This window comes from Scophthalmus maximus, chromosome 4 (genome assembly GCF_022379125.1).
Source record: "Scophthalmus maximus strain ysfricsl-2021 chromosome 4, ASM2237912v1, whole genome shotgun sequence".
Lineage (NCBI taxonomy): Eukaryota > Metazoa > Chordata > Actinopteri > Pleuronectiformes > Scophthalmidae > Scophthalmus > Scophthalmus maximus.
In genome coordinates this window covers 22,777,501-22,803,159 of record NC_061518.1, presented here as the reverse complement: position 1 = coordinate 22,803,159, position 25,659 = coordinate 22,777,501, and the positions used below count along the sequence as shown (strand labels likewise).

The 25,659-nt window shown below is 42.8% G+C and overlaps 1 protein-coding gene across 1 annotated transcript in view; it reads right to left on the bottom strand.

Moving 5' to 3' along the window:
• Nucleotides 1-2,153: 2,153 nt before the first annotated feature.
• The window catches only part of LOC118302766 (solute carrier organic anion transporter family member 3A1-like), a 25,206-nt gene continuing 1,700 nt past the window's right edge, over nucleotides 2,154-25,659 (bottom strand). Inside the window, exons 2-10 of the mRNA XM_035629191.2 lie at nucleotides 23,157-23,616; nucleotides 10,950-11,048; nucleotides 10,449-10,718; nucleotides 10,185-10,349; nucleotides 9,819-10,017; nucleotides 8,918-9,053; nucleotides 8,617-8,789; nucleotides 7,603-7,667; nucleotides 2,154-7,349 (exon numbers count right to left, since the gene is read on the bottom strand). Of these exons, the coding sequence (XP_035485084.1) occupies nucleotides 6,973-7,349; nucleotides 7,603-7,667; nucleotides 8,617-8,789; nucleotides 8,918-9,053; nucleotides 9,819-10,017; nucleotides 10,185-10,349; nucleotides 10,449-10,718; nucleotides 10,950-11,048; nucleotides 23,157-23,616 (1,944 nt within the window). The 3' untranslated portion in view covers nucleotides 2,154-6,972. The remainder of the gene's footprint in view (nucleotides 7,350-7,602; nucleotides 7,668-8,616; nucleotides 8,790-8,917; nucleotides 9,054-9,818; nucleotides 10,018-10,184; nucleotides 10,350-10,448; nucleotides 10,719-10,949; nucleotides 11,049-23,156; nucleotides 23,617-25,659) is intronic.

The following is a 25,659-nucleotide window of genomic DNA, read 5'->3' as shown; positions in this document are numbered from 1 at the left end:
ACTACTGAGCAGGACAAACTGAGTTTTAACTGGTTTTCCTGACTGAAAACAGAGCTTCGGGTTTTTCTTGATGACGACTGTGCTGGTTAAGAATGTCAAGTGCATGTTGGGAAGGTTATGGAGACAGCCAGTAAGTAAGACTTAAAAAAATCCAATCAAGAAATATTTGTATGTGTGTTATCCCATGAGCAGTGAATGAAGTGGCACATTGCTATATAAATATGATATTGTGATTTTGTCTTCTACACGCCTCTCAGGACTATACATGTAGATATGCAAACATTGTGTTTAATATATAATATCAATCCTCCGTGGGATTGTTTTCCCTGTCTTGGGTGTGGAGCTGTCTGCTGAAATGATGGATCACATTATTAGATTAGGGGGAGAGCAAGGAGAGCCAGCAAGTGGATTTGCAATTCACAGCCTCTTTTGTACACGGACCTTTTCTGCATGAAAGGGATAATTGGGCCGTTGTCACTGAGTCAGAGTTAGTTTTTCTCGCACAATGTGGGGAACCTTGTAATAAATCAGGTCAGCTGTCGCAGCCGCGTCACGAGACAAGGCATTAGTCAAATATGCAGAATGACTCTCTTGCATACAATGTAAAGAGGAATACATCATCATTTATTTGGAGTGAGGCAAGCCCAGATCTCGTCTTTTGTTTTGTGTTTTTTGCAACAAATGAAGGGTATACGGTGATTTTGTTTCCTGGATGAACCTCAGGGCAGGGGCAGCCATGACGCTCTGTCCCTTTGTGCTGTCATTTCAGTACCAGCTAATGGCCTGTGCTTACTCCGTGCCTTGACTTTTCAACCCACTGTGACAGTGAATAATATGCTGCACATGAGGCCGAATTCTCAGCCATGTCATCCATGTAGCGGAAGCTGAATAGGTTGACTGCCACCGAGCGGTAATCCATTGCCATATCAGGAAGTTCAGTGAATTGTTTCGGTAGCAGCCAGACCCACGGCTAACAGAGCGTGAGAGACAGGCAAGGTTGTGGAAAGGTTATTTCTGGGTTCACGAGGTGAGACTTTGGGGATGTGGACACGTCAGTCCAGCAGAGTCCTCGGGTCAATGTGAAGACATGTGGAAGACACATCTCTCTGTCAGCGCACAGAAAGCCCGCACGGGTTCAGGCTTCTGTCGTGGAGTCCCAAGTCATTGAGTAAATAGCCAAAGAACATGACACAACCTCTCACAGTCATTCGGCATCAAGCGGAACAGGGAATGGCATGCTTTCCATTTCACTGCACCATGGCCCTGGCAAGACCTCGCCTGCACTCGAGAAACAGGAGAGCTCTCGGCGCCGGCTCTCGCATAAAAGCAACACTGCAACCAGCCCCAAACACGTACAGCCGCTCCCTCGAAGCAGCGGTACAAAGTTATTCACTGGTCAATCCATAACCGTGGCTATTATCTCTGCTGGCTGTTGTGGCACCGCGGGGAGGCCCGTGGTAACCTGAGGGCTTGGATGACAGGAAATAGGATCATGGTGAAGCACAAGCACATTTCGATTAAACCGATGTCGGGATTTATCTTCTGCTGTCAACGCATTGAGACGGGGGGACGGGGGGGGGGGGGACCTTTCACCCTATCTGACCTAACACTGACTAAGTGAATAAAGCCTTTTATCACAAGAATGGATCTACATGTCGTAAAGAAAACTACCTCTTACTGTCTTTTGTATGAAAAATAAAAATGAAGTAATCTCTAATGATCGTCCAATGCAGTAGTTCTCACAGCTCAAAACTATATGCTGGTAAAGTGCTAAAGCCACGTGAAACGTTTGCTCCCTTTAGCCGATCATGTTGGTCATTTTGTATGTAGGTCTATGTCGCTGTTCCCCAAAGGATGAATGTCACGGGCTCTGGTGATTCACCGACTTCCAGTCGCCACTTTGAGGTTGACATTCATAGTTTTGAGCCAAATGTCTATTTGATGGATTGGCATGACATTTGGTAAAAAAAACAACATTCATGTCCCCCTCAGGATGAAACTTAATAACTTCCCATGTGGCACCAAAGATCATCACCAAAAATGTTGGCTGCTGTCCAAGGTGCAGGTGTTAGATCCTGTCCTCACAATGAGTGAGATCAGATTCAGCAGGAAATCCTCCTATAGGTTTGTCGATAATAATCAGACAGGAGAGGTCCTATTAAAACCAAAAATAGTATATTTAATGTATTTACAATAAACATACAATCATGTAATCTTTTTCCAAGAAATATACAGAACATAAAGCTTTTAAATATAAATGTATGTAATTTAAAGAAACAAAAAAAAGAGAAAAGAAAATGAAACCAAAGAAGCAATAGAGCATATCTAAAAGTCTTTTGTGATGCTGTGAAAATATAAGTGATATTTTCTTATTTCATTGCCCTTTTTTCTAAAGGTCCCGTCACTGCAAAGAGCCATGAAGTTCACATATTGACCACCTCCCACAACATAAGCAAACACATCACTCTAAAACCCTCACTAACATGGTTAGCACATGGTTTCACTTTAATAAAAGGCAACATGCTGCCCAAAGGCCCGAACCAAAGGATTACCTATCTGCATATGAAGAGTTTCCTTCCAAAATAAGATCCTTCATCTACAAAAAAAAAAGCGACTATCCATAACGAAAATGATTAATAGCAACAAAAAAGGCCAAAGTAACTGTGGACTTATTTACAGGATAGCTGTCCATTGTTGGCAAAATCTCTCTTGAAAGACCTCAGGTAAGAACACCTTTGGCCACAGACGACGTATTTTGGCAGTAAACTCTTCATATGTCAATACATCTGTCACTAAAGATCCACTATAAAAGTCAACCGGCTGTTACCAAAAGGCAACGTCATCAAAAGAGACTCATGGAAAAAAAAAAAAAAAATGAAGAACTTTTATGCTCCAAAGCTGTTTTTCTCATCACAAGGCAAAACATCTCAAGCACATTTGGGTGCCAAAAGAAACAGTCCCGCCGCCGCAGGTGAATACATGGTGGAGCGAGCGCTGTCCCACTGGCGCAGCGCATCGGACAGGACCTACAATGTGTTGGCTTCTTCTCCGCAAGTGTTGAGTGTTACAGTGCACAGGCTGATATTGGCACAACGTTGGCTCCCACCACAAAGTCTCAAGAGCCTCCGCTCTTGACTCTCATATCCAGGCACAGGTGCAGGACTGCTATCAGTGAAGTCGGGCCGGTTTCTCCACGGTCAGCCGTACAACGTACTGCACCATGTCAGGCCACGGCTCAAACATTGGGTGCCGCTCGTTTTTTTTCTTCTAAGCAAAGTATTGTTTTGTTTTGGGGCCAAAGCAACAAACAGTAGGCTTCGCCACTGATGGAAAGACAAAATCAGACTATAACTTCACTAGTAGAAAAGTCCTACGTATTAACAGTTATTACATACTAAATAATACTGCTCTCTAGACCAATATACAATAGTTCATAGGCAAAATGTTTTTTTTGGGACACTTTTGTATGATATGGAGAAAGTAAGAGTGGGGGATATCACAGAAAGGCTACATACAGCTGGACGATCTGCTCTGAGCTCCGGCGTGTTGAGACAAAGTTCTCCGCGGGACATTACAGAACACTCCTATGGTGTCACTTTGGCACTTGTATGGCACTATTATGTACAGAGGAGTCAGCACTATGACACACTTGGACGTCACAGATATCAAAGACAGCGTCGCCTGTTGGGGGGGGGGGGGTTTGCTAAGGAGGAGACGGCAAAGCAGCTGGCGATATCGTTATCACCCTCCTCACTATTGGGAAAAACGTGGAAGCTTCCTTTTCCTCTATTTTATTTATTGACATTTTTTTTTGTCTACATCTCAGCATCATGTGCGTCTGTCCTGCTGCCCGGAGTCAATCATCCCACCGGGGACAGTCACATTTTTGAGCTTGGAAGCTGTTTCAGGCACTACCTACCATTCTTTTTTTAAGGATTCACAGCAGCGCTGTATTTTCACTGTCTTAGTTCACGTCAAACCAAGCACAACTCAGTCCGGTCTGGTTCGGCTCGGCTCTCTGTTGAACATAGGTCCGTAAATGAGTCGATCTCAAGTATTCCCTCTGCATTTGATAAATAGTTGTTTTCTTCTTCGGTAGAACGCGTGTGACGCTGAAGCAGCATCGATGTACTGTAACGTTGAAATCTTTTTACTGTTGGTTCGGTGAGGTGCGAAACTGAATACATCATCATCCAGGATTTGAAAAATAAATAAAAACAAAAGGCTCATAAAGCATGAGAGGCGGCATAAACCTAAACAACCGAGTTGTCGCACAGAGGAGCAGTTCAACCTCGTGGTGAAATACACTTGTCTGCTCCCTTGCCGAGAGATGGGAAGAGAGGGCGGACACTGCTCTCATGTCTGGACAGTAAACATGAAAGTACAACCAGCAGCTGGTTTTGCAAAATGTTTGGACAAAGATAGAAAGGGGGGTGTTAGCCTGGCTCCAGTAACTGAATCCAGCCATGAGCACCTCCAAGGCTAACCTATTAACACGTTGTATCTCCTTACGCATTACACAAAACAGCTGTAAAAGCCACAAGTTTCATTTTGATGGGGGGCTTGGGGGTAGGGGGATATGTACATGGCTACTTCTTGGCTGGGCTCAGTGTCGCTTGGCAAGAAAGTGAAAGTGCATTTCCCAAAATGATGAAATACTCTTTTCAACCCCCGTCTCCAACCCCAAAAGGGGTGAAACATTTTTTTCTTTGGGAAATGAAATATATTGCAATGATGAGTAACTAGAATATTTTTGATGCAAAACATAGTAAATACTTACAAAGTAAGCCAGGGGAAAAAAAAACATAATATACTCTCTCTATATATATAAACTGGATATGTAAGAAATCTGGAAAAAAAAAGACGAAAAAAAGAATCTGTATTTAGTCAGTCACTGCAGTGTGAGTGATTATGAGTCAGCTGGGTTTTTTTTTTTTTTATATCAACACCACAATGCAGTATGCATTATAAAGCTCTCCCATGGTCAAAAATAGAATGTGCAGGCCGTATTTAACCATTTCCATGTCCACCAAAGTCCAGAGTGTGTGCAACTTAGTGACATACTGAATATTTTTTTATTTCTTCTATCGTTACATGCATTACCAGCATGCTTTTAAAAGAACTAATTCTGGCTGCGTCATGCTATGCCGTGTCCGCCGACAGCTAGCCCACCGCGATCATCGCGTCTCACTGTGTTGACTTGGCGCTCCACCTAAACGTCCTCACACTCTCTGTCAGCCTCCACCTGCGTCAGCCCTACTGCGTACATGTCCCCTGGAGAATGTTCCCTGCAAGTTATTCGTCATGTTGCTATGTATTCCATGCATTACTGCTGAGGGGCGACATCCCCAAGAGTAGAATCACATCGCCAAGTCAAACTGCATTCCTGTCTTCATCTGCCAATGACATGAGTGGCAGAATTATAATATTATAAATCAGTAACAGGTTCAGCAATGCCCATAAATGAGTGGGTTCACCTAACTCCCTTTATCTTCACCTGCTTTTAGATAGGGCCCTCATTTAAACGATGGGAAGGATTTTTCAAATTTTTTTTATAAATGACCTTTTGAAAAATTGAAAATGACAATATCCAAAAGGCAATAAATTGTACTCAATTGAAAACATAGAGGATGAAATGATTTGTGTGAAGTAAAAAATCAAACAAAAGAGAAGATTTTTGTGATTCTGAAACAGAACGGGTCTCAGAATGTTGTCAAGCATTCATAGCAAAACTCCTTATAATGACACGGTAAAGGGATAATAATTACATACTGGCTCAATACTCCTCTACCTTCCACAAATGCCCTCTAGAATAAAACAGGCCAACTATTCTGAAACTCATTTTCTAACACCCACTCCAAAATGGACATCCTACTTTAAAAGGAAAAAATAAATAAACCTCACTTTTAGCACGAACTACAGGGATAAGATATTTTTCGTAATTTAGCTGTGAGAAGCAGTCAAAACTACATTTGAAATTAAATTTGCACCCTTATGATGGTCTGGGTCACTGGGGTTTTGGTTGAAGATGAGTACAGTCATTTTACAATTTGGTTGGAAAATGTTTGATCTGGTTTTGGAGCGGTACGTATTGTGTCTATACTTCTTCTCTCCGTTCCTTTCGCCCAAACTCGTTAATGATGTAGCCAGGAAATAGACAGACCTGGAGTTATGAAATCTCTTTAAAGTGAATTTAAAATATGAGGGAGTTTAAGGGGGGGTTATTGGCACAAAAGTGTTTAAATAAGTCTTCGGTGGGGTTGCCTAGCAGCTACAAGTGTGACACTCCCTCAAAGGAAAGATCCCAATTGCACTACGACTGTATGCTTTTTTTTTTTTAAATATCTGAAAAGTGCTCAAAAATATGCTAAAAATGCATCATCTGACAAAGAACAATCATGTTGACTCTCATTCTTTCTATCTAACATGAGGACCTGAGAAATATTTCCTTCTAAAGGAAAATAAACTGTCTTAAAAAGAAAAGAAAAGCCGATGAACAAACTGATCTCTGCTTCTCACTCTCGCCCTGATTCTGAAGTACGACTCAACCTAATGTCTCTCGGTAAAGAATATCGATCCGTATTTGTCCTCGATGCAGAACACATGACTGCAACATCCCCTTTTTTATCATTTGGTGGAGTTTGAAGTGTCATTCCTCCTTTCTCTCCCTGTGTGTGCTGTCAGTCCCTACTTGGGTGTCAAATGGGGGGGGGGGTCAACAAATCAAGTCAACAAAATTGACTGGATAATTTATATTGAGGTAAAAAATAGAAAATAAAAAAGTAAGTGTAATGTGGATATAGAGTATTTTGGGATGCATTTCTTTCATTATGTTGGATGTTCTGGGTGAGAAGAAGATAGGACCCTTGCTGAGGACATTCTTCTAAACCGATGCAAGACCAAAGAAAACGTTGCACATCCGGTCAGTTGCACATCGACAGCTCTGGTCTGCAGTCCTTGTGCAGCGAGCCACTATAAAACTGACTCCATGTTGTTACACACGTCGGGGTCCTCCAGGTTGTATATGAACTTTGTCCTGTTGGCTGGGTTCTGCGTGATCTCCTTGCCCAAATTGTCCAGAGTCACGTTGGAGGCGAAGAGTTCGGTGGGAGTGAGGTAGCCCTCGCTGTTCTTGATGTACTTCCTGTAGTTCTTTCTCAAACACTGCCACGTGGTGGCGTACAGGACGAAGGCCGACGACTTGAGGGCGATGGCGATGCTGACGTACAGATGCCTGTAGGCCACGTTGTCGTACAGCATGCAGGCTCCCTTCTCGCCGCAGACCGAGCTCCAGAACAGACAGGTGGAGTCGATGCCCATGCCGAAGATCAGGGGGGGAGGGATGAAGCCTGGGGGGCAGCAGGTCAAACGGTCAAACAGGCTACTAGTTTGACAGACTAATGAAGTTCAATTCAACCAAGGTGAAAAATTGCTCTGACATTTACAAGATGAGAGTAAAACTACAGGGTAATGGCAGGAAGGACAAACGCAGCGAAGAGTGTTTCTCTGTGAATGTGAACGCTTGTCAAACGGTATAAGAATTGTACAATTTGAAGTGTGTTATAAGGCCGCAGGACGAGAACTGAATGATTCGTGTCTTACCTATAAGTCTCAGGAGCAGGAACAGAACCCCTAGGGCGTACGATTTCAGCTCTGGACTCACGGTTCTGAAACAGAGAAACATAACTCGGATGAGCAAAGTGCAACAGTGATCCGAACGCTGCGTCTGAGTGGCCATCTGTGGTGGAACAGGTTGAGCTTGAGACAAGCGAGCGCAGAGAGACACATCACTTAGGGTTAAAACATAATTACATTTACTGCAAACCTTTGATTGGTTTTGTAATTTTATTGTTGCAACCAAAATGCAACAGTTAAGAAAAATTATCAAAAGTACATAACAAGGATGTGACATCTTTTCTTATCACATAAAACTTGATTTTTTTGTGATAACATTTTTGTTGAAATTGAAATTGTCGTATTAAAATACATGTACACTTTCTTAGCAGGTGTTTGAGTTGGTAATGTGTTCACACTGGGAAAGTGACAGAACCAAAAGAGTCCATATCTTCCAAAATAAAATAAAAAAACCTTTTTACTGTGCTGCTGATGGATACTATTCTCCCACAATGCAATGCACAAAGGAAATTCATACTACATACTACTTACTGTAAGACAGTATAGACTACTAGCTAATCTACATAGTTTGATATTTATATTTAAAATACTTAAACATTTTACACTGAGAATGAATAATACAACATCAGTCATCAGTCAACTTCAAATATCACTGATAGTGATATTGATAAAACTGAAGAAAAAAAAGGATAATACATTAACAAAAATTGTACATCTACAAAATGAATACATGTAGACAGGCATCATTATGTTGGGTGATATGCATACAGATCTGTACCTTACAATGTTCTTTGTACACAGGTCAAGGCATAATAGAATCCTTGTCTGTTAGTATTTCTCTACACAGGTGTCACCTTGACAAATCTCTCCTCTCCACTGCAGACAACCAAAGTGACTGTGACGCCATCCTTCAGGCCTCGTCGGACATAAATGCCAACAGCTCCCTCTTGTGGAGCTTGTGTGTAACGGCGGGTCTCCTACCTGATGAGGATGATGACGGAGGGCGTCTGGGCCATAGCTCCGATCATGCTGCACACACAGATCACGCTCAGGAAGGTGAGGAAGGCCTGCTGACAGCCCGGACTGGGACACTTCCCCGGTAAAGCCACTGCCTCCTCAGTGTTGCTGGATATACACGTGCAGCCGGTCAGGTTCTGACACAAAGACAAGAGGGAGAGATTGGGGCTGGGTTACTCCACTGTCTGGATGAATTCCACTGCACTGTATGTCTGCATGTCCAGTGGCCAGTAGTGGTCCTCATACAGTTTTGTTCTCCACTCACTGGTTTGGTGCAGCCAGCGAAGCAGGCTGAGAGGTAGGTGACTCCGTTGGAACCACAGACAGGACTCACGGATGCTGTGTAGCAGTTACAGTTGTTGATGCACGGTGACTCGGGCCGCTGCCAGGACTGTAACGTCCTGTGGAGGAGGTCAAAGGTCATATAAGGCAGGACATAAATGAAAATCACAGGAGCAATTTGACAATCAAAGTCAAATATTTAGTTAAAATGTACACTGCGCATGGACGTCAGTTCATTTTTGGTTACACAGAGCTCTCTATGGGCTGATATCTCACCAATGAACACTAAAAGCACAATGTAATTAACTATACAAAAGAAAGTATGATTGCATTATAATGGATGTGCATGTGATATTTATATCACTGTAAAAACTTTTTTTAGCTTTTGTGTAATTTGAATTCTCTTACACATGATTTAGGAATATGCAGGGACATTTTGGGAACTACACTACACAACGTTGCCTGCAAGGAGTTAGATGAGAGGACTGATATCACTCTAATGACTCGATTAGAGCTGCAACTAACGATTATTTTCATAATCTATTAATCTGTCGATTATTTTATCGATTAATCGATTAGTTGTTGGTCCATAAAATTACATAAAATGGTGAAAATCTTGATCGTGTTTCCCCAAACCCTCAAAATGATGTTTTGTTTCGTCCACACACCAAAGATATTTAGTTATCGATCTTCTCATCTCATCCTAGGCAGGAAAGTGAGTTTGCGTGATTGCCAAAATGTCCGACTATTCCCGCAAATACTGAAATGATACAGCGGTAATTAATGTCGACAGAAATTGTGGAATAACGGAAGTAATAGCTACAGTGAAACAATAAAGTCGCATGTTTGGAGTGCAAGTCGCATCGGCGGGTTGTCACTCTTACTCGTTGCCATAGGCCACAGTGACCCCTGCGACAGGTCCAGTGTCGCAGCCCAAGAAGAGGAAAGAGACGTAGCAGGCGGTGGACACCAGGTTGACCAGCATTGCCATGCGGACGGCGCCCAGAGCGGACAGGTTCAGCTTCTTAACCAGCAGCCCCCCGAGGAAGATACCCAGACAGGCGCAGGGGATGGCCGTCATACCTGGGGAGAGAAACACAGGGATGTCTTTTCCCCCAAAAAATCCTACTGGCATGTTTCATTCAGGGGTTTCTACACTGCACAAATATGATCAATATATGCAATTTGTTTAACCACAACACTGCCTCTTCTGCCCTGATGTTTTATGCTAAAACAATTTGCTTGCCTACCCAGCAGCTGATTGGCTGAGGAGGTGGTGAGGTTGAACTGCTGCTCCAGGTATTTGCCTAAGAAGGCGGCAAAGCCGGCAACCACGGCGATCTCCATGCAGGCTGCCAGAGTGATGCAGGTGAATACCGGATTAGAGAGCAAGTGCCTGGTTACCCGGGGGATAACTGGATCAACGGAGAAGACAACAGAGAAAAATGTTACAAGTTACAAGTTTTTTTACTCATTAGCACTCACCATGTTGCTCCATCTGATCCCCCCCTTACCTCTCAGGTGCTCACAAACTGTGAGCCCGCTGTTCATATCGTAGCCGTGAATGGCCCCGTTGGGTTTGGAGCCCTGGTATTCCAGGGTCAGGGAAGGAGGCAGCATGGCCTGCTCACTCTCCCCTCCACCGTCCATGTCCTGCTCGTCCAGCGACTGTGGGAAGCCAAACATGAAGAGGGCCGACAGGAAGAGTAAGGCACCGCAGAGGAGGAAGCCGCCCCACCACGCCCCGATCCAGCGAGGGTCGTCTGGGGTGATGTCCAGCTTACCTGAACAGGAGGCAGGGGAATTAACCACAGCCAATGGATGCTGATGTGATGAAATGTCACTTCTCAATGAGAACAAATCAGGATGCGTTAAGGGTTGGTTTGGGTCGGTTATGGGTTATTTTTCATGTTTTCATGTTGCAGGATTATTCATTTTCCCAATCAATACAATACCAAAATAACTATTGCACACTGAACAGAATTCAATCATTTGAGGAGTAAATGCCAACTCACTGGTGTCAATGAAGACAGCATCAACATAGACTTTGGTACAGACGGAACCTAAGATGAAGCCACAGGCCGGGCCGAACACTAATGTGGAAAATAAAATACCTGCAAGACAGGGAGGGACAGAAGAATATAAAAACGGGTTAGACATGGAAGAAGCAACAGCAAAAGCTCAGCTTGGCTAAAAGTGCATTTCAGCTGATCGTTCAGCAGAGGGCAGCATTGGGCAACGGCTGTGAAGGGTTTGTAACTGGACCCTTTATTAAATATGTTGTGAGGGGAAGTCTCCTACCCCTGAGAACCCCTCTGCTGTTAAATCCATAAAGATCAGGTTTTGAATCCACGCCAAAGGAGTTTAAATTTAATCAGATGTCTCCCACTGACAGATTTAGTCACCGTCACTGTAATATGCGGCTCCTCGCTCGCACAGGTTAATTGATCTGAGACCAGATTATCCGGCAGGATCATAAATAATCAGGCAGGAAACGGGTTCCTATTGTTAGAGCGGAGGAGAAGCACTGATTGTGTGTGTGTGTGTGTGTGTGTGTGTGTGTGTGTGTGTGTGTGTGTGTGTGTGTGTGTGTGTGTGTGTGTGTGTGTGTGTGTGTGTGTGTGTGTGTGTGTGTGTGTGTGTGTGTGTGTGTGTGTGTGTGTGTGTGTGTGTGTGTGTGATCTCCAACAGCTTCACGTCTACAACAACAAGAGCCTGGAATGGAGGAGGCATGCTCCTTCCCCTGAGCAGAGGATGTAACGATTAGCGCTGCCGTTATGAACAGTGATATCAATATTATCAACATTCAATTTGTCAGAGTGTTAAAAAATCATCAATAAAGAAAGGGAATATTCCTTTTAGGCCAATAAAACCAGATACCACATCGTCCGGACAGCTCTCTTGTGATGCACTAATATCAAAATTAAAAGAGATTTAAACAAAAATAATAAAAAACAAATTTAATTTATGATTCATGCTAAGCTAAGAATCTTTAAACTATGACAGCATACGTTGGTCCTCCTCTCCCTGTTTGATGCAGCTGGATGCGGCCATTAGAGCTGCAACAGTTAATCTATTAGTAAAATCGATTATTAAATGTATAGCCAACTATTTTGATAATCGATTAATCGGTTCAGCAGTCAATTTCTGTTTCTTAATATTTTCTGATTACTTTGCTCCTCTATGACAGTAAACTGAATATATTTGGTGTGTGGAAAAAAAGTAAACATCATCTTGGGCTTTTGGGAAACAGAATCACAAAATTTTTGGGAAACAATTTTTCACAATGTTATGACACTTTGTGGACCAAACAACTAATCGAGAAAATAGTCAACAGATTAATCGATTATGAAAACAATCGTTAGTTGCCCTGGCGGCCATAATGCGTCCATTTCGAAAGAGTCACTGATGCCAGTGGGGCTGAAGTCAGGTGACGGACGAGGTCAGAGGTTACACCAGTGCAAGCTTAACCACCAACCAATGAACAGCCTCCTGTCTTCTGCTCTGCCTGCCACTAGGGGTCATATCACAGACAAACACAGGGCAACTAATCCATAATGTATGTGAAGCAGGCAGGCTGGCATGCACGCACGCACGCGAACACACACGCAATCATGGCAGTGAACCAGCAGAAAGTGTTGGGTGCCGGCCAGTCTGATGAGCAGTGCACCCGTGTTCTTTATTCTCTAAGCGTCACTGTGGGCACAACCGGCTTTACCGAGTCCCTGATGGACTGGAATATCATACGAGCCTGGAGTGGCCTTCAAAGTGGAACAGCCGGCGTTAATAGCAAGCAATAAGCATGATGAAGCAGAATTATAGATATAAGCTTTTTTATGCCATGAAAAGACAGAAAGCTCATAATCCTTCAGCAACAGCTGCTCGACACCCACCAGGAGAAGCATTCAGGACGGATGCCAGTGTGTTGTTTGGACTCAGCAGTTGCTATCTGAGGCGCGTTCCTCGGAGAAATGACTGAAGGGTCATAGCAGTGAAATGACCTTTTAAGTGACTTCAACCGTACAGTAACACTTTTATCACTGTATAGTAAAAACTTGAATATATAGTATTCAAATATTGCATCTTCTTGTGTCTGCTGAAAGAAAGATTCCCTTCATTCATTCCCCACTTCAGTTCCTATATTTCAAAAACATTTTTATTATTACAGTGGCATAGCATAGTTTTTAAAAAAAAAAATTAAACTGATTAAATGTTATTGATTGTGACTTTCAGGAACTGTCTTTCAAAATGAAAAATGTACAGATTATGATGGAATATTTTCTTTTGGGATTATACTAGAGATGTAACAGTTACAAATTGCCATCTATTTTGATAATCGATTAATCGGTTCAAGTAGTTTTAATTTTAAAAAATTCAAAATTCTGTGATTTCAGCTTCTTAAATGTGAATATTTTCTGGTTTCTTTGCTCCTCTGTGAACGTGAACTAAATATCTTTGGTTTGTGGACAACACAGAACATCATCTTAGTGATTTGGGAAACACAATCGACATTTTTCACCATTTTATGACAATTTCTGGACCAAACAACTAATCGATTAATTTGAGAAAATAATCAACAGATTAATCGATAATGAAAATAATCGTTAGTTGCAAAAAAACAGTTTTTCCAAGTTGTTTAGAACTAAAATAATATAAAAATGTTTAGTACTTCAAAGAATTACTTTAGAATGAATACATTTTCAACTGACATGGGAAATAAAATCATAAATTGACATATTTTGCAAACAACCGCATCCACTGCAACGATTTTGGAATCATGAAGTGTATGAATTTTTAATGCGTTGATTATAAAAAATCAGTGCCGCTGAGATAAGCTCATTTTCACAGGATTGGTATATTAACTTTTGATTGCTCATTAGGGACTGCCTGTAAATCTCCCTGGACGTATTGACTGCGCAGTGATTGCTGTTCTGCCTCAGTGTAACCAAGGATGAAAGCTGTAGATGAGTTTTTCAGTTGAGCTACAGTGAAGCTGAACATACAGTATCAAAGGACGGGTGACTTTGGAGTACAGGGAGAGGGTCATGACTGTGAAAGTTCAGTCCTTAAGGGAGATCATCATTTTTCATTCTTTAAAATAATGACCTGGAAGGAAGACGGGGACGATTGAATATAAAGAAGACTTCTCTTTCTGAAACAACATTACATGCAGCGTGAATCTTCAGGAAATAAATGACATCATCACATCATCTCCAAATACCGCAGTCTCATTTAGTTTGTGCAATTTATCAACAGACTTGACATACCTGTTTCATAGTTATCATTTAATTACAGTTCAATCATGATTTTCATAGTTTTCTTCCAAACAATTGTTAACTTTCCTACAACCCCATGTATAACCCTTTTCTATAACCCTATCACCAGAAGCACTTATTCCACATTCCTCTGACAAAAGGCTATTTGTGCTGACGTGATGGAAATGTATAATTTACAGGATCTTTTATTCAAGTACGGATTATTTCAGAAAGACGTAGAACTGATACGGATAACTCAAATGCAGTATCCATGTAACACTCTGGCTGCTTAGTCTTTGTCTGTCTGAGCGAGCCATTTGGAAATGGCAGGGGGAGACACTCCACTTAGGCTGAAAGCCTGAAGAGGATCTGACAGCTCCTCCTCCTTCTGTGCAGTTATATCAAGCCAACAGCTCGCTGGATGTCAAACTGTACGGAGTCTTTGCCGGATCGTTATTTTTAGAGAATATGAGGAGAAAATAACGCCTGAGGGGAACTTTTAACAATCCTCCTTGGTTTTGTGGTTCTCTGTGTCAGATCACGTGATACTAGATACATGCAAAAAATCTACACATATTAAGAATAATATTTATATGAACACTGTGTAATTATGTTCAGTAACGATAGTTTCAACCATATTGCAATCCAATACAACAGCACAGAATTTACCACTATGTTTACATATGAAGGACCAGGAATAATCTCACAATATACATAGGATCTCATGCTGCAAAATCAATTACTGATCATAAATTCACAAAACCCTCCAATTCCTGGACAAATTACCAAGGATTGGCCCTGATTAATACGTACCAGGTGTTTTATTTTACTGATCATAGTTATAACAACCAACCTTCACTAAAACAAGTTCGACAAAACCCAGGTTGGGTCATGAAGGGGAACAGGTGTAGGCAACAGAAACTGTACAAATAACAGTATGACTCAATATATAAAATACACTGTGTGTGTGTGTGTGTGTACAATAGTTGTTAATAAAGAGGGGGCAGACTCAGAGGTGATGATAATCACGCCTAACCTGATAGCAGGACCTCCCCGGCAGTGAGGAGTGCAGCAGAGGCAAGGTCATGCCGTGTGGGACGGTGCTCCTCCACCTGGTCACACTGCCAGCACATGAATAATTTCTCACTCAGACTCACATTATGGCAATATTCAATCACGGGTACTTTGTATCTTGGCAAAGGTGCCCCTAAAAGGTGCACACATAAAACAACCTGGGCCGAAACCGAACGGACAGTGCGTGCTGAGTCAGCGTCCATTCCTTCCTGTGCTGTCCTACGGCGGAAGAGTAATCGCTGCACTGGAGTGAAAGCGTTTTTGCTGCAGAGGACTCTCAACTTCGAGCCTGGCGGCGCTTCATTATGCGCATTACAGAGGCTATGATGTGAGGCGGGGAGAGGGAGAAGCTGACCCCAGAGCTGGACCCCCGCAGCTCCCGTAGGCTCGGCTTGTACTACACTCAGTTGACACAGTTCTGCACGGTACTCTAGTGTATTGTTGCTGCCATTTGGCTGCAGGTGTTAAAACATTGCTCTTGTACAGTAGCTGCAGTTTGAGATAATGTGCATGTACACTACATTTAAGACTTAAGTGGGGGGTGTTCTAGCTTGTCAAAGAATTCTTACTCATTCAAACTTCATTTAAACCAATGTTAGGAACATTATGGTTCACCTGAGGCTGAGAATTTACTGGCTCTGCAAGGCTGTACTCTGGGAAAAATGCAATGTCAGCCTGCTAACGTTCACACAAGGATCATAACTTAACTTTTACATACATAGTGGAAGTTACAACATTTAACCCCAAAGAGGAACTTGAATGTTAATGTCACTGCAATCCGAGACATTTGACTTAAAATCACAGGTGGGATCCTCGGCGAGACATTTCCCATGTGCTCTTTGTGAAGCTTTGCTCTACACTTGACAGGTCGGTTTCCATGAAGGGAAATCGTCTCTTGTGGTACGGCAGAGATAAAGGCCAATGCATGGAAGCCAAGTAAAACCTGGAGGCCCCTGAATAGCCCAGTGCCGTCAATGCGCTGGCGTGTGCTGCTGCGGCGCTCACAAAAGACCAGAATGTACATTGTGTAGCGAAACAAGATTTACATCTTCCATTAGCGAGATACAAACATTTACACAGCGCCACACGCCGAACCGCATCAAGATGTAAAGCAGAAGCTGCACTGTAAAAAATGCACACAGCATGAATACTCTAATTGAAAATCTGTTTCTGTGAGAGGCTCTGTGAGCGATACAGTGGATAGGAGGGTTAGTTGCCTTTGCCTCGGGTATCACTCAAGCAGTCGACAGCAATCAATAATCTAATTACAATCCAGCCCGGACGTGGTGGTCAACAGAGCTCAGGAGCAGGTCAGTCTTTCTCTGGGAGGCCATTTTGTCCTCCGATCAGGTATGTGTAAGAGCCGACCGTGTGTAGTAAGCCACAGGTAAAAATATGACACAGACGCTGACTTGTAACTTTCATGTGGGTTGATACGGAAAGTGTGCACTCACGTGCAAATATATGCATATACATTTACTGCAGCTGCTGCAATTGCTATTAGAAGAGGAACTAAGGATGGCAAGACATGTAGAGCGCATTGTCAGGTCACCACCAACTATTGGATGGATCGCCATTCAATTTTGTACAGACATTCATTGTCTCCTGAGGGTGAAGGCTACTCCCTTGAGTGACCCTCTGGTTTGAGAATCCCCAGCAGGTCAAAGCTTTCCCTTATGTAAAATATATCCCAACATATGGGCTGGCCAAATATATTCCTAAAGAATTAATCCTATAAGGTCTTTGGTGATGATTTAAATTGTTTCATCTAGCACCACATTCAGGTCAAAATTGCAATTTCAAAAGCCAACATACTTAACTATGATTGTAAAAAAATATATATATGCTATATTAGTCAGTGAGTCTGGTAATGTGATGTCATTGTTCCCGGATTAACTGTTAGTGGATGCTGAGTGGATTGGCACCAGTTTATCACTCTCAACTAGCATAAGGCAATGCAGGACAAATTATTCTGTCATACAATGCATGGGCTTTGCAGAAATGAAATACGCATAAACACTACGCATATATAATAAACTATATATTTTTAAATGGGATGTTAAATTAATTGAATTTAAATCAATACGGGACAGAAACAGTACCGGATAATAGAGCAGTTTCCGCCTTCCTTTTAAAGCAGGTTATGGTTGATATCCATCGGGGGCTTGCTCCATCACTGGGCAGCGTAGCCGTGTCACCCTGTTTAGTTTTCAGGCACCACTAGCTGACACGCTCCTGCACATCTAAGAGACCTGTCAGGCCGGAATAAATTAAACATCTCAGAGGTAAAGTCAGGGCCCAGAACCATTCAGTGACCATAAAGGCGCACACAATGATTTGATAGTCGAGTCTCAGAAGAAAATCGCGCCTCTGTATCTTTTTTTCCAGCCTGCTGCCTGATCCGTTGTCTCACGTTGACCGGACGTACACATATTCACAAGGACAAAGGTGGTGGAAACAAAGAACAGGCTGCGGTACTCACACAGAGCAGATACAGGACAGATGGGGGACACATTACTCCCAGTGTCCCAAGTCTCTCATTCAGGCAGTTCTGATCAATGTGGGGTGAAAGTGTGGCCACAACACAGCAGGCTCCCTCTCCCTCTCTCTCTCTCTCTCTCTCTCTCTCTCTCTCTCTGTCTATCATCTGGTTTGTTCGTGAGCCCATGCGGAGCTACAGTTTTAATATTTCATCATCATGGTTAGATGTTTGCTAAACGATTCCAAACTGCTCCTCTGTCACACTGCATTATTCAGGGTTTTTTCTTACAATGCAAATGTGTCCTCACACGTTAAGTTTGTCAAGCACACGCACTGTCTTGAGACTGGGGGGAAAAGATGCAGCTGAAATACTAAGCAGCGGCACGTAACATACAGTATGTACTGTATAAAGGCCGAGCTCCATGCAATTACCAAGCTACAACGGACGGCCCAGCAGTCACGTTGCAGGAGGTAACCATGGCAATCAACATGCCTGGATTGCCAAAAAAGGATGTACAGAGAGGGGGAGGTGGAGAGAAAAGAATAATAGACAATCTGTAAGTGTCAAAGGAAGAAGCCTGTGGGATGTTATGAAGGGAAAGAAATGAAAAGTTTTGTTGGGGGGGGGGGGGGGGAAAGCTCTTTAAGGACTGTATGTGTTGGAAACGTCCTTGGTTGACTGACCAGACTGTCAGATCCAGTCCATCACCGAGTTAACATCAACAGACAAACGCAATCAGATTCCTACTCGGGCAGTCGTGACATGGAAAGTCACACTGAAATCACAGTTTGTTCGCTTTTAGCGTGAATGTGTAAATGTCCTGCCAGCAGAGTGGTCAATTTGTTGGATTCACCGACATTTGTGACATTTTCGTGTGTCACACGTCTCCACAACTAACAGATGGGTTGTCGATGAATGTGGTTCGAGAGAGCAGGAAATAAGTACGCAACGCATTTTTCATTTTGAACTTCAGCTGACCTACATATTTTTGGAGAACTGACGACTTCCACAGAGTCAGAGTATGCGTGAGGGAGATTCATCCGCTATTACTAAGTTATTTTACATTCAGAACAAATTAGATATTTATTGATATTCATTACGATGTTGCATGTGTGGTTTTGCTCCTGTGTTATCACATTAAAGTGTATCATTGGGCCGACCCAAATTCTTCAAAGCTTTGGCTGTTGCCATGGTAATCAACGTCCTAAACAGTATTCAGAAAATGCTTTATTGGGGCTCGAGCCACTGACAAAGTAAAAGGGAGGACCTGTTGTAACGGAAGGAATTATTATTAAAATTCTGCAAATAAATCGCCAACTTGAGGCACTAAACGTGCTCCGACCGGCCCGAAATGTGCACACGCATCAGAACCGATGAAAAATTTGATATTTGAGGGGTCTTGGGCATGGGCGTGCCAAAATGACTTGATAGTTATTATTATATATGAATTACCAATAACATTCTAAATAGCCCAGCAATAAGAAATAATATAAATAGAGACTATATAAAGCCTATTCCATGCATCAACGACAATCATTATTAGTTATTCGTTTTGTCCTTCATGCGACAGTCACATTGCCGGCGCTGACATTGGGACAGTGACACGTGACCATGTGACAGGCTCACGATTTACAACAATGCTCGCAAGGATGTGAAAAATAGCATCGAAATATCAATTGCAGTGTCAAATATCCGGCATCTGGTATGAATTGGCCTCTAGGTAGTTGGGTGCTGTGCTCGCCTCGTTTGCTCTTCTCCCTCTCCTCTCTCCTCTGAGTGCTGCTGGCAGACAGTGTACAGATCAAAGCATGTACAGAACAAACCGCAGGCCTTCTCACCCTGCGAGAGGTCTGTACTCCGACGCGAGCAGGCAACAATACAACTGGCCGGGAACAAGCAGAGAAGACTGCGAGGAGGAAACCAGCCTCGTGGTGGCCAAAAAACCAACAGTTCATACAAGCAAGAGCATTTTAAGGATCCATAAGTAGTTCTGGATTAAAAATCTATATTTTTTCTTAAGTCTACATTTTCTTGATTTTTTGTTGTTGAATGGTACAATATTGACTCTATTGACAATATTGATATTAAAATCCCAATTGCTCGATCTTCGCATTTGCACCTTTTCCCAGTGAAACATGCACATTTGCTAAACGTGACGTGCAAACAGTGGTTACTTGTTGTCACAGTTTACGCAAAATGTCCGCTTTTTGGAAAAAAAACAGGTTATTAGATGATAGTTGACTGATATGAGCCGCCTTGAGTCACATCAGTCTCATAAACTGTAATGCGAATGATTACAGTCTATGTGGACCCGCCGCAGTTTACGGGACAGTCGTGACTCTGGCTGTCCAGAATTAGTATTATTTAATCAGTAATAAGACAATAATATTTTGGCCACACACACACTGCTAATAATAAAGGAGACAATCAATTATTGTTTTGACGTTAAAATATACATTTCAGATATCTGATCAGATTTCCGATGCTCTGTGGTAACATCATAAGTAAGTAACCAATACATTACATTTCTTTTTTTCTGTTTTTATTCATAATAGTAATCCCTTGTTTCTCTCTCTCTCCCTTCTCCTCTGTTTCAGCCTTTCAATCTGGCCAGATGGATGTCTGCTACAGTACTAGCAGGTCGCTTTGCAGTGAGAAAGCCTCCCTGCTTTTCTCTGTACTGTTGCCTTGGCAACTTTGGCAGACAGGCCATAATGTGTGGTATGTCAGCCTCTTAGGTTTCTACTGTACAGTACATCCAGAGTCCTCTGCTGCTGGCCTGGGAACTTTCTCAGTAGTTGGGACTAAAGTGCTTTGCTCAAGGGCCCCTTATGTAAAAGAGGTCACACACCCACAACTTCCCTCTCAACGAAGGACATAGGAAGTATTCAATCTTAAATGATTGATGAGTAATCTTATCCTCACAACAATCTCTCACCTTAAACACATACTCCTCGATTTTTTTTAGACACACATTTTCAAAAATGAGGTAATAAAGTTACCACAATATTGAACATTACTCATTTGTTGTTCTATATGGCACCCGGGGACAAAAAAATTGCCACTAGATACCCTGCAACATTTTGGTGCATGACATCATTTAGTAAGTAAGAGCAAGAAATAGCACAAATATTGATGTGCTCATACCCATCACACATACAATAACTATTTCCATCTATTGTCCAAACGAATTATCTGAGCAGGGCAAAACTAAGTCAATACTGTGCAGTGCAGTGTCAAAAAAAAAACATGTCGCCGGGCCTACTGCGTCTCCTGAATGTGGAGAATGTGTAGTTACATACAGTGACAGTTGTAACTTTTTTAAAAATACAATATTTGAGAAATAAAATTGTGTACCAACTACTGGTATACATAGACATAGGCATTCAAAATGGATGTAGTCACCTGGACAGGAAAATGAAGCCAATGCCTGAAGCCGGTATTCTCTGGAATCACCAGCAGAGGGCGACACCCTGGTTGCGAAAAGACAGGAGTTTCTACAGAAAATGACTATTTCTCAGTTGACTTATAACGTCAGTGAACATTTTCCTGGGGAGTTTATGGTCTCAATCTCTAGTTTCAAGTCTTCTTCAATTCAACATGATGTTCATTTTGTAAACTGTGGTCCCATTTAGAGGAAAATAGATGATAAAGCACCATAGCGCGGGTACAGCTTGACCGACAGCTGGTCCAGCGGGTGATGTCACGGTGGGTTGGCACTTGCTGGTATAGAATAGCTAGAATATATTCCTTTTTTTTTAAACAGAAAATTAGAGCAGATGTGTCTGAGGGACAAGGACACATGCACACACAAGCACTGACCCTGCACGACACAGTTATCTTTTTCGTGGGCTACAGAAAAGGGCAGGTCAAGCTGCGGCTTGGTACTGTCCAGGACAGGCTAGGTCAGTGCCAAGACGACGAGCTGGGCAGTTGGAATGAGCTGCGTGAGAAAATGGGACTGAAAATGTTTCCAAAATTTGTCATCAACTGATGACGTCCACTAACAGTTAATCCGGGAACAATGACATCACATTACCAGACTCGCTGACTAATAAGTAACGTCACCTATGGAAGCACTACAGCAATGAGCAGTTCGCTATGGGACACTACAGACTATTTAGATTACCTGCCACTTTGAGTAAATATATACCCTTTGCAACATGAGCATAAGATCCGCCATTAATCCAACTGATCATGACTAATTGTAAAGATTGTATCAGTAATAAGTTTTTGTTTAATATGATATTGTGATCTCGTAATCCTGTAATGATCCCCTCTGTTCATCACGGAGAGCTGATCATTTTGGTGCACACGTGAAAGATTAATGTCACAGTCATGTTTCAATTATGCCAACGTGATCGTCCCATTTACTCTGATAGATGTTGTGATGGTTGAGGGTTTTATTGTGCCCGTGGCCTTTTGTTTCTCATTACTTCCAGCTAACTGGAATCACAGGTCGGCCAAATGCAAGGAGCACGAGGGAATCGACCTGCTGCTGGTTGTTGTAAGGTTCAGCAAACAAGTTTTTGTTTTCCCAGGACTGATTCTGAATCACCTCCTTCATCTACGATGATGACGGGTCAAAGTGGTATGATTTAGATGTCACGGTCAAAATTATTTTCCGCACCATTTATTTCACCCCCACCTGTGCACTCCCATCCTCTGGTGTGGAAGGACAGACATCCGGGTCACTGAGTGTACTGACAACCAGCAGCATATTTGGCAGCCCTGTGAGAACATGCCAAATTTGACTTGAGTATAAACATTCCCTGCAAAAATATGTGCCGCCATGAGTCACGTGTCCTGCCAAAGACCCGAGAAGAGAAGGACACACACTATGGTAGCACACGTGGAGCGGGCCTCTTCTTCTGCCAGGTTTAGGATTTCATTCAACTAAAATGTAACCACTGCTGGAGGAGGAAATTAAAAATCACTTTGCCGATTTAAATCGCTTGTTTCAGGTTGGGGTCATAGATTGGTAGTCACTTACGATGCACTTTGAGCATTAGCCCAACTGATCGAACGCACATCATCTAATCTATACAGAAAGAAAATGCTGCGTGCATGTGTAAGATGAAGGTGTTGTGTGATCCTCAGTTCCACAGTGTAGATAAATTATTCATTCCTCCATATTGTTTCACAGGTTTTTAGCTCAGCAACCACCTGCCTACAACACATACTGATTGTTTCTGCGGCCTCCGAGTAAGTTTTCAGATGTGCATATATCACGGCAGAGCTGACGACAATGCCTTAAGCCAGCAGTGAGGAGAGAGCCACAGGAGACAAGACTCATTCAGTGGTAATAAAGATGGAAAAGGAAATGAAACAATAAGTACTAGAAATACATAATTAAATAAATCCTTTTACAATCGGATGTCTCAGCAGTACAGAAGCTCAGTGCGACTCACCTATGTACAGCGAAGAGTCCTTCCTGTGGACATGGTCATCGATGTAGGACACTCCCAGAGGCTGGACCGGTGTGGCTCCGATGCCCAGCAGAACCTGGGCTCCGATCAGCAGAAGGTACATCATGTTGGTGTTGGCTCGGTTGCCACACTTGAACCCGGAGTCCCGGTTGTCCGACCGGGAGTTGTTGGAGCAGATGTCCCTGCCGTCCTCAGCGTGCCACGAGTCCCCGGCCTCGTACTCGTACTGATGGGTCAGGAACTCGGGCAGGGCGGAGAGCAACGCCCCCAGCGCCATGACGATCCCGCCGCAGCCAATCAGCCGAGGCCTGTGGGCCTTGGCACCAAAGTAGCTGACGAACAGGATGAGGGCCAGGTTGCCAATTTCGAAGCTGCTGGCAATGACGCCCACATCGGCACTCTGCAGGTTGAAGCGTCTCTCCAGTGTGGTCAGAACGCTCACCTGGTCGAGAGGGAAGGGGGTCAAGAGTTATAAAAGTGCTTTTACAACTGGGACCCATTCGGGACTGCCGATTAAATCACAGCCATGCCGCTAACTTTTTAAGGAAGGTTTACAAACAGCGGCCTCTATTTTTTGTGGAAAATAATGAGGCTTGCATTTTTGCCTCAGGCGTTATTCAGTAGAAGCTATCTGCCACTCCCTCCGAACTCTCGTACCGACAACACCAGCAACCAGTTGATGCCTCACAGTAGCTGAGCTGTTCTGCAGGCGGATCTGCTTCCAACATCTCCATCCCCACAAACCCCCACCTTCTCCCAAAACCCCGAGGCTAGCCCGATGCCAGCCCGGGGAGAGGGGGGGGATGACTACAGGCAAGAAGCCTTATGCAGCTGTTCGAATTATGCAGCAGACACAGACACGTCGCACGCCAGCTGTGCTCTGGGCGAGTGCGAGTGACGAACAGGTCCGTCGCCACAACTGTGTGCCGGTTACTGACTCCTACTAATCATCCATCCACAGCAAAAGGTACAGCTAAGGTCTAGAAACGTGTTGATGAAAATTAGAATCCGACCATGACTTTGCCAGAAAAAAATAATTCTGTATTGTCTATTCTGTTTGTCTTGTCAAGACTATTGAAAAATCATAGAATTTCTAGTTGTCGTGTTAGTCATGAAGAAGGGTTAACACTAATCATTATTTTCAACATTGATTAATCATTTACTAATTTAAAAAATGCTTGCTATAGCCCAAGATAATGACTGTAATGCTGATATTTTTTCAAACAAATAAAAGCACATATATTCTAACAAGGTAGAAGTTGAGGAAAGAAGTAATGTGTGGCTTCTGTACTGTAAAAAATGACTTGAATGTTATTTGTGGACCTTGTTGACACTCCTTTGGAACTTTGTGAACCTTTTGTCATTTCTGTGATTGCCCTTCCTTGAGTGTCTTGGTTTATTACTTTCTTGTGATCGCCTGTGTTGTGTGCATCTTGAGTTTTGTATTTCCTGTTTTATTTATTTGTAAGTCATTTCCTGCGCTCTCCTGTGTCTGGTTTTCTGTTACTTTACGTTTCTTGTGATTCCCTGTGATCGTCTGCACATGTTCCCAACGTGTCTCACCTGTGTATTGTTACCTGTGCCCTATTGTGTGTGTATTTAGTCTCTGTGCATCCCTTTGTTCTCGTTGGATCGACTGTTCGTTCCTGTTCATCTCCTTGTACTTCTGTGTTTTCCTGTTATCTATGCAATGCCAAGTATCACCTTGGTGCTTTATGTCCACGTACCATGTGTTGTAGTTTGGGATTTTGATTCTTTTTTCCCTTGAAAGACTGGAGGTCTTTTTTTGTTTCCTTTTTATTAAATCCCTTTTTCCCCCCATACCTGCATTTTGGGTCCTGCTTAACCCCACAGTAACATTAAACAATCAATCAGTTATTAAAATAGTTGATAACAAGTTGTTGATCAATCTACTCAACTAATGGTTTGGGGGGCATATCCCAGCTGACATTGAGTGAGAAGTGGGGTACACCCTGGACAGGTCGCCCCTTCCATCGCGGGGCTTATATCTACTGTGTTTTTATAAAATAAAAGCTATGAATTATATTAATGCCGAAGGAGAAATATCCAACTATGCCCTCAGGCTAGACATACTGTGCTGGGAGGTCAGAGGTCACAGCAGGGTAAAGATTTAGCTACTTTGAAAGACGTATTTTTTGGCCTTGTACTGAACAATGATGGAGAACAGCCATTGACCTTCGGCTATTCCAGCTTTCTCCTTTCCAGAGCTTTAGTTTTTAGTTCAGTAGTTTTACTGTCGTTTATCTGTAAAGTGTGGCATTGAAAAAAAGAGGGAAAAATAAATGAAAACTGTGAACCAAGAAGGTGACTGAATGACGAAGAGACAGAGATAAGAAGGTGATTACAAACCGTCTTTTATACAAGAGGAGGGCAGGCAGTGCTGCTAAAGAGCTCGTGTCTGCAGAGGGATCTGCTGAAGGTGCACTTTTAGTTTGGCATGGTGATTTTAAAAGAGAAAGTTCCA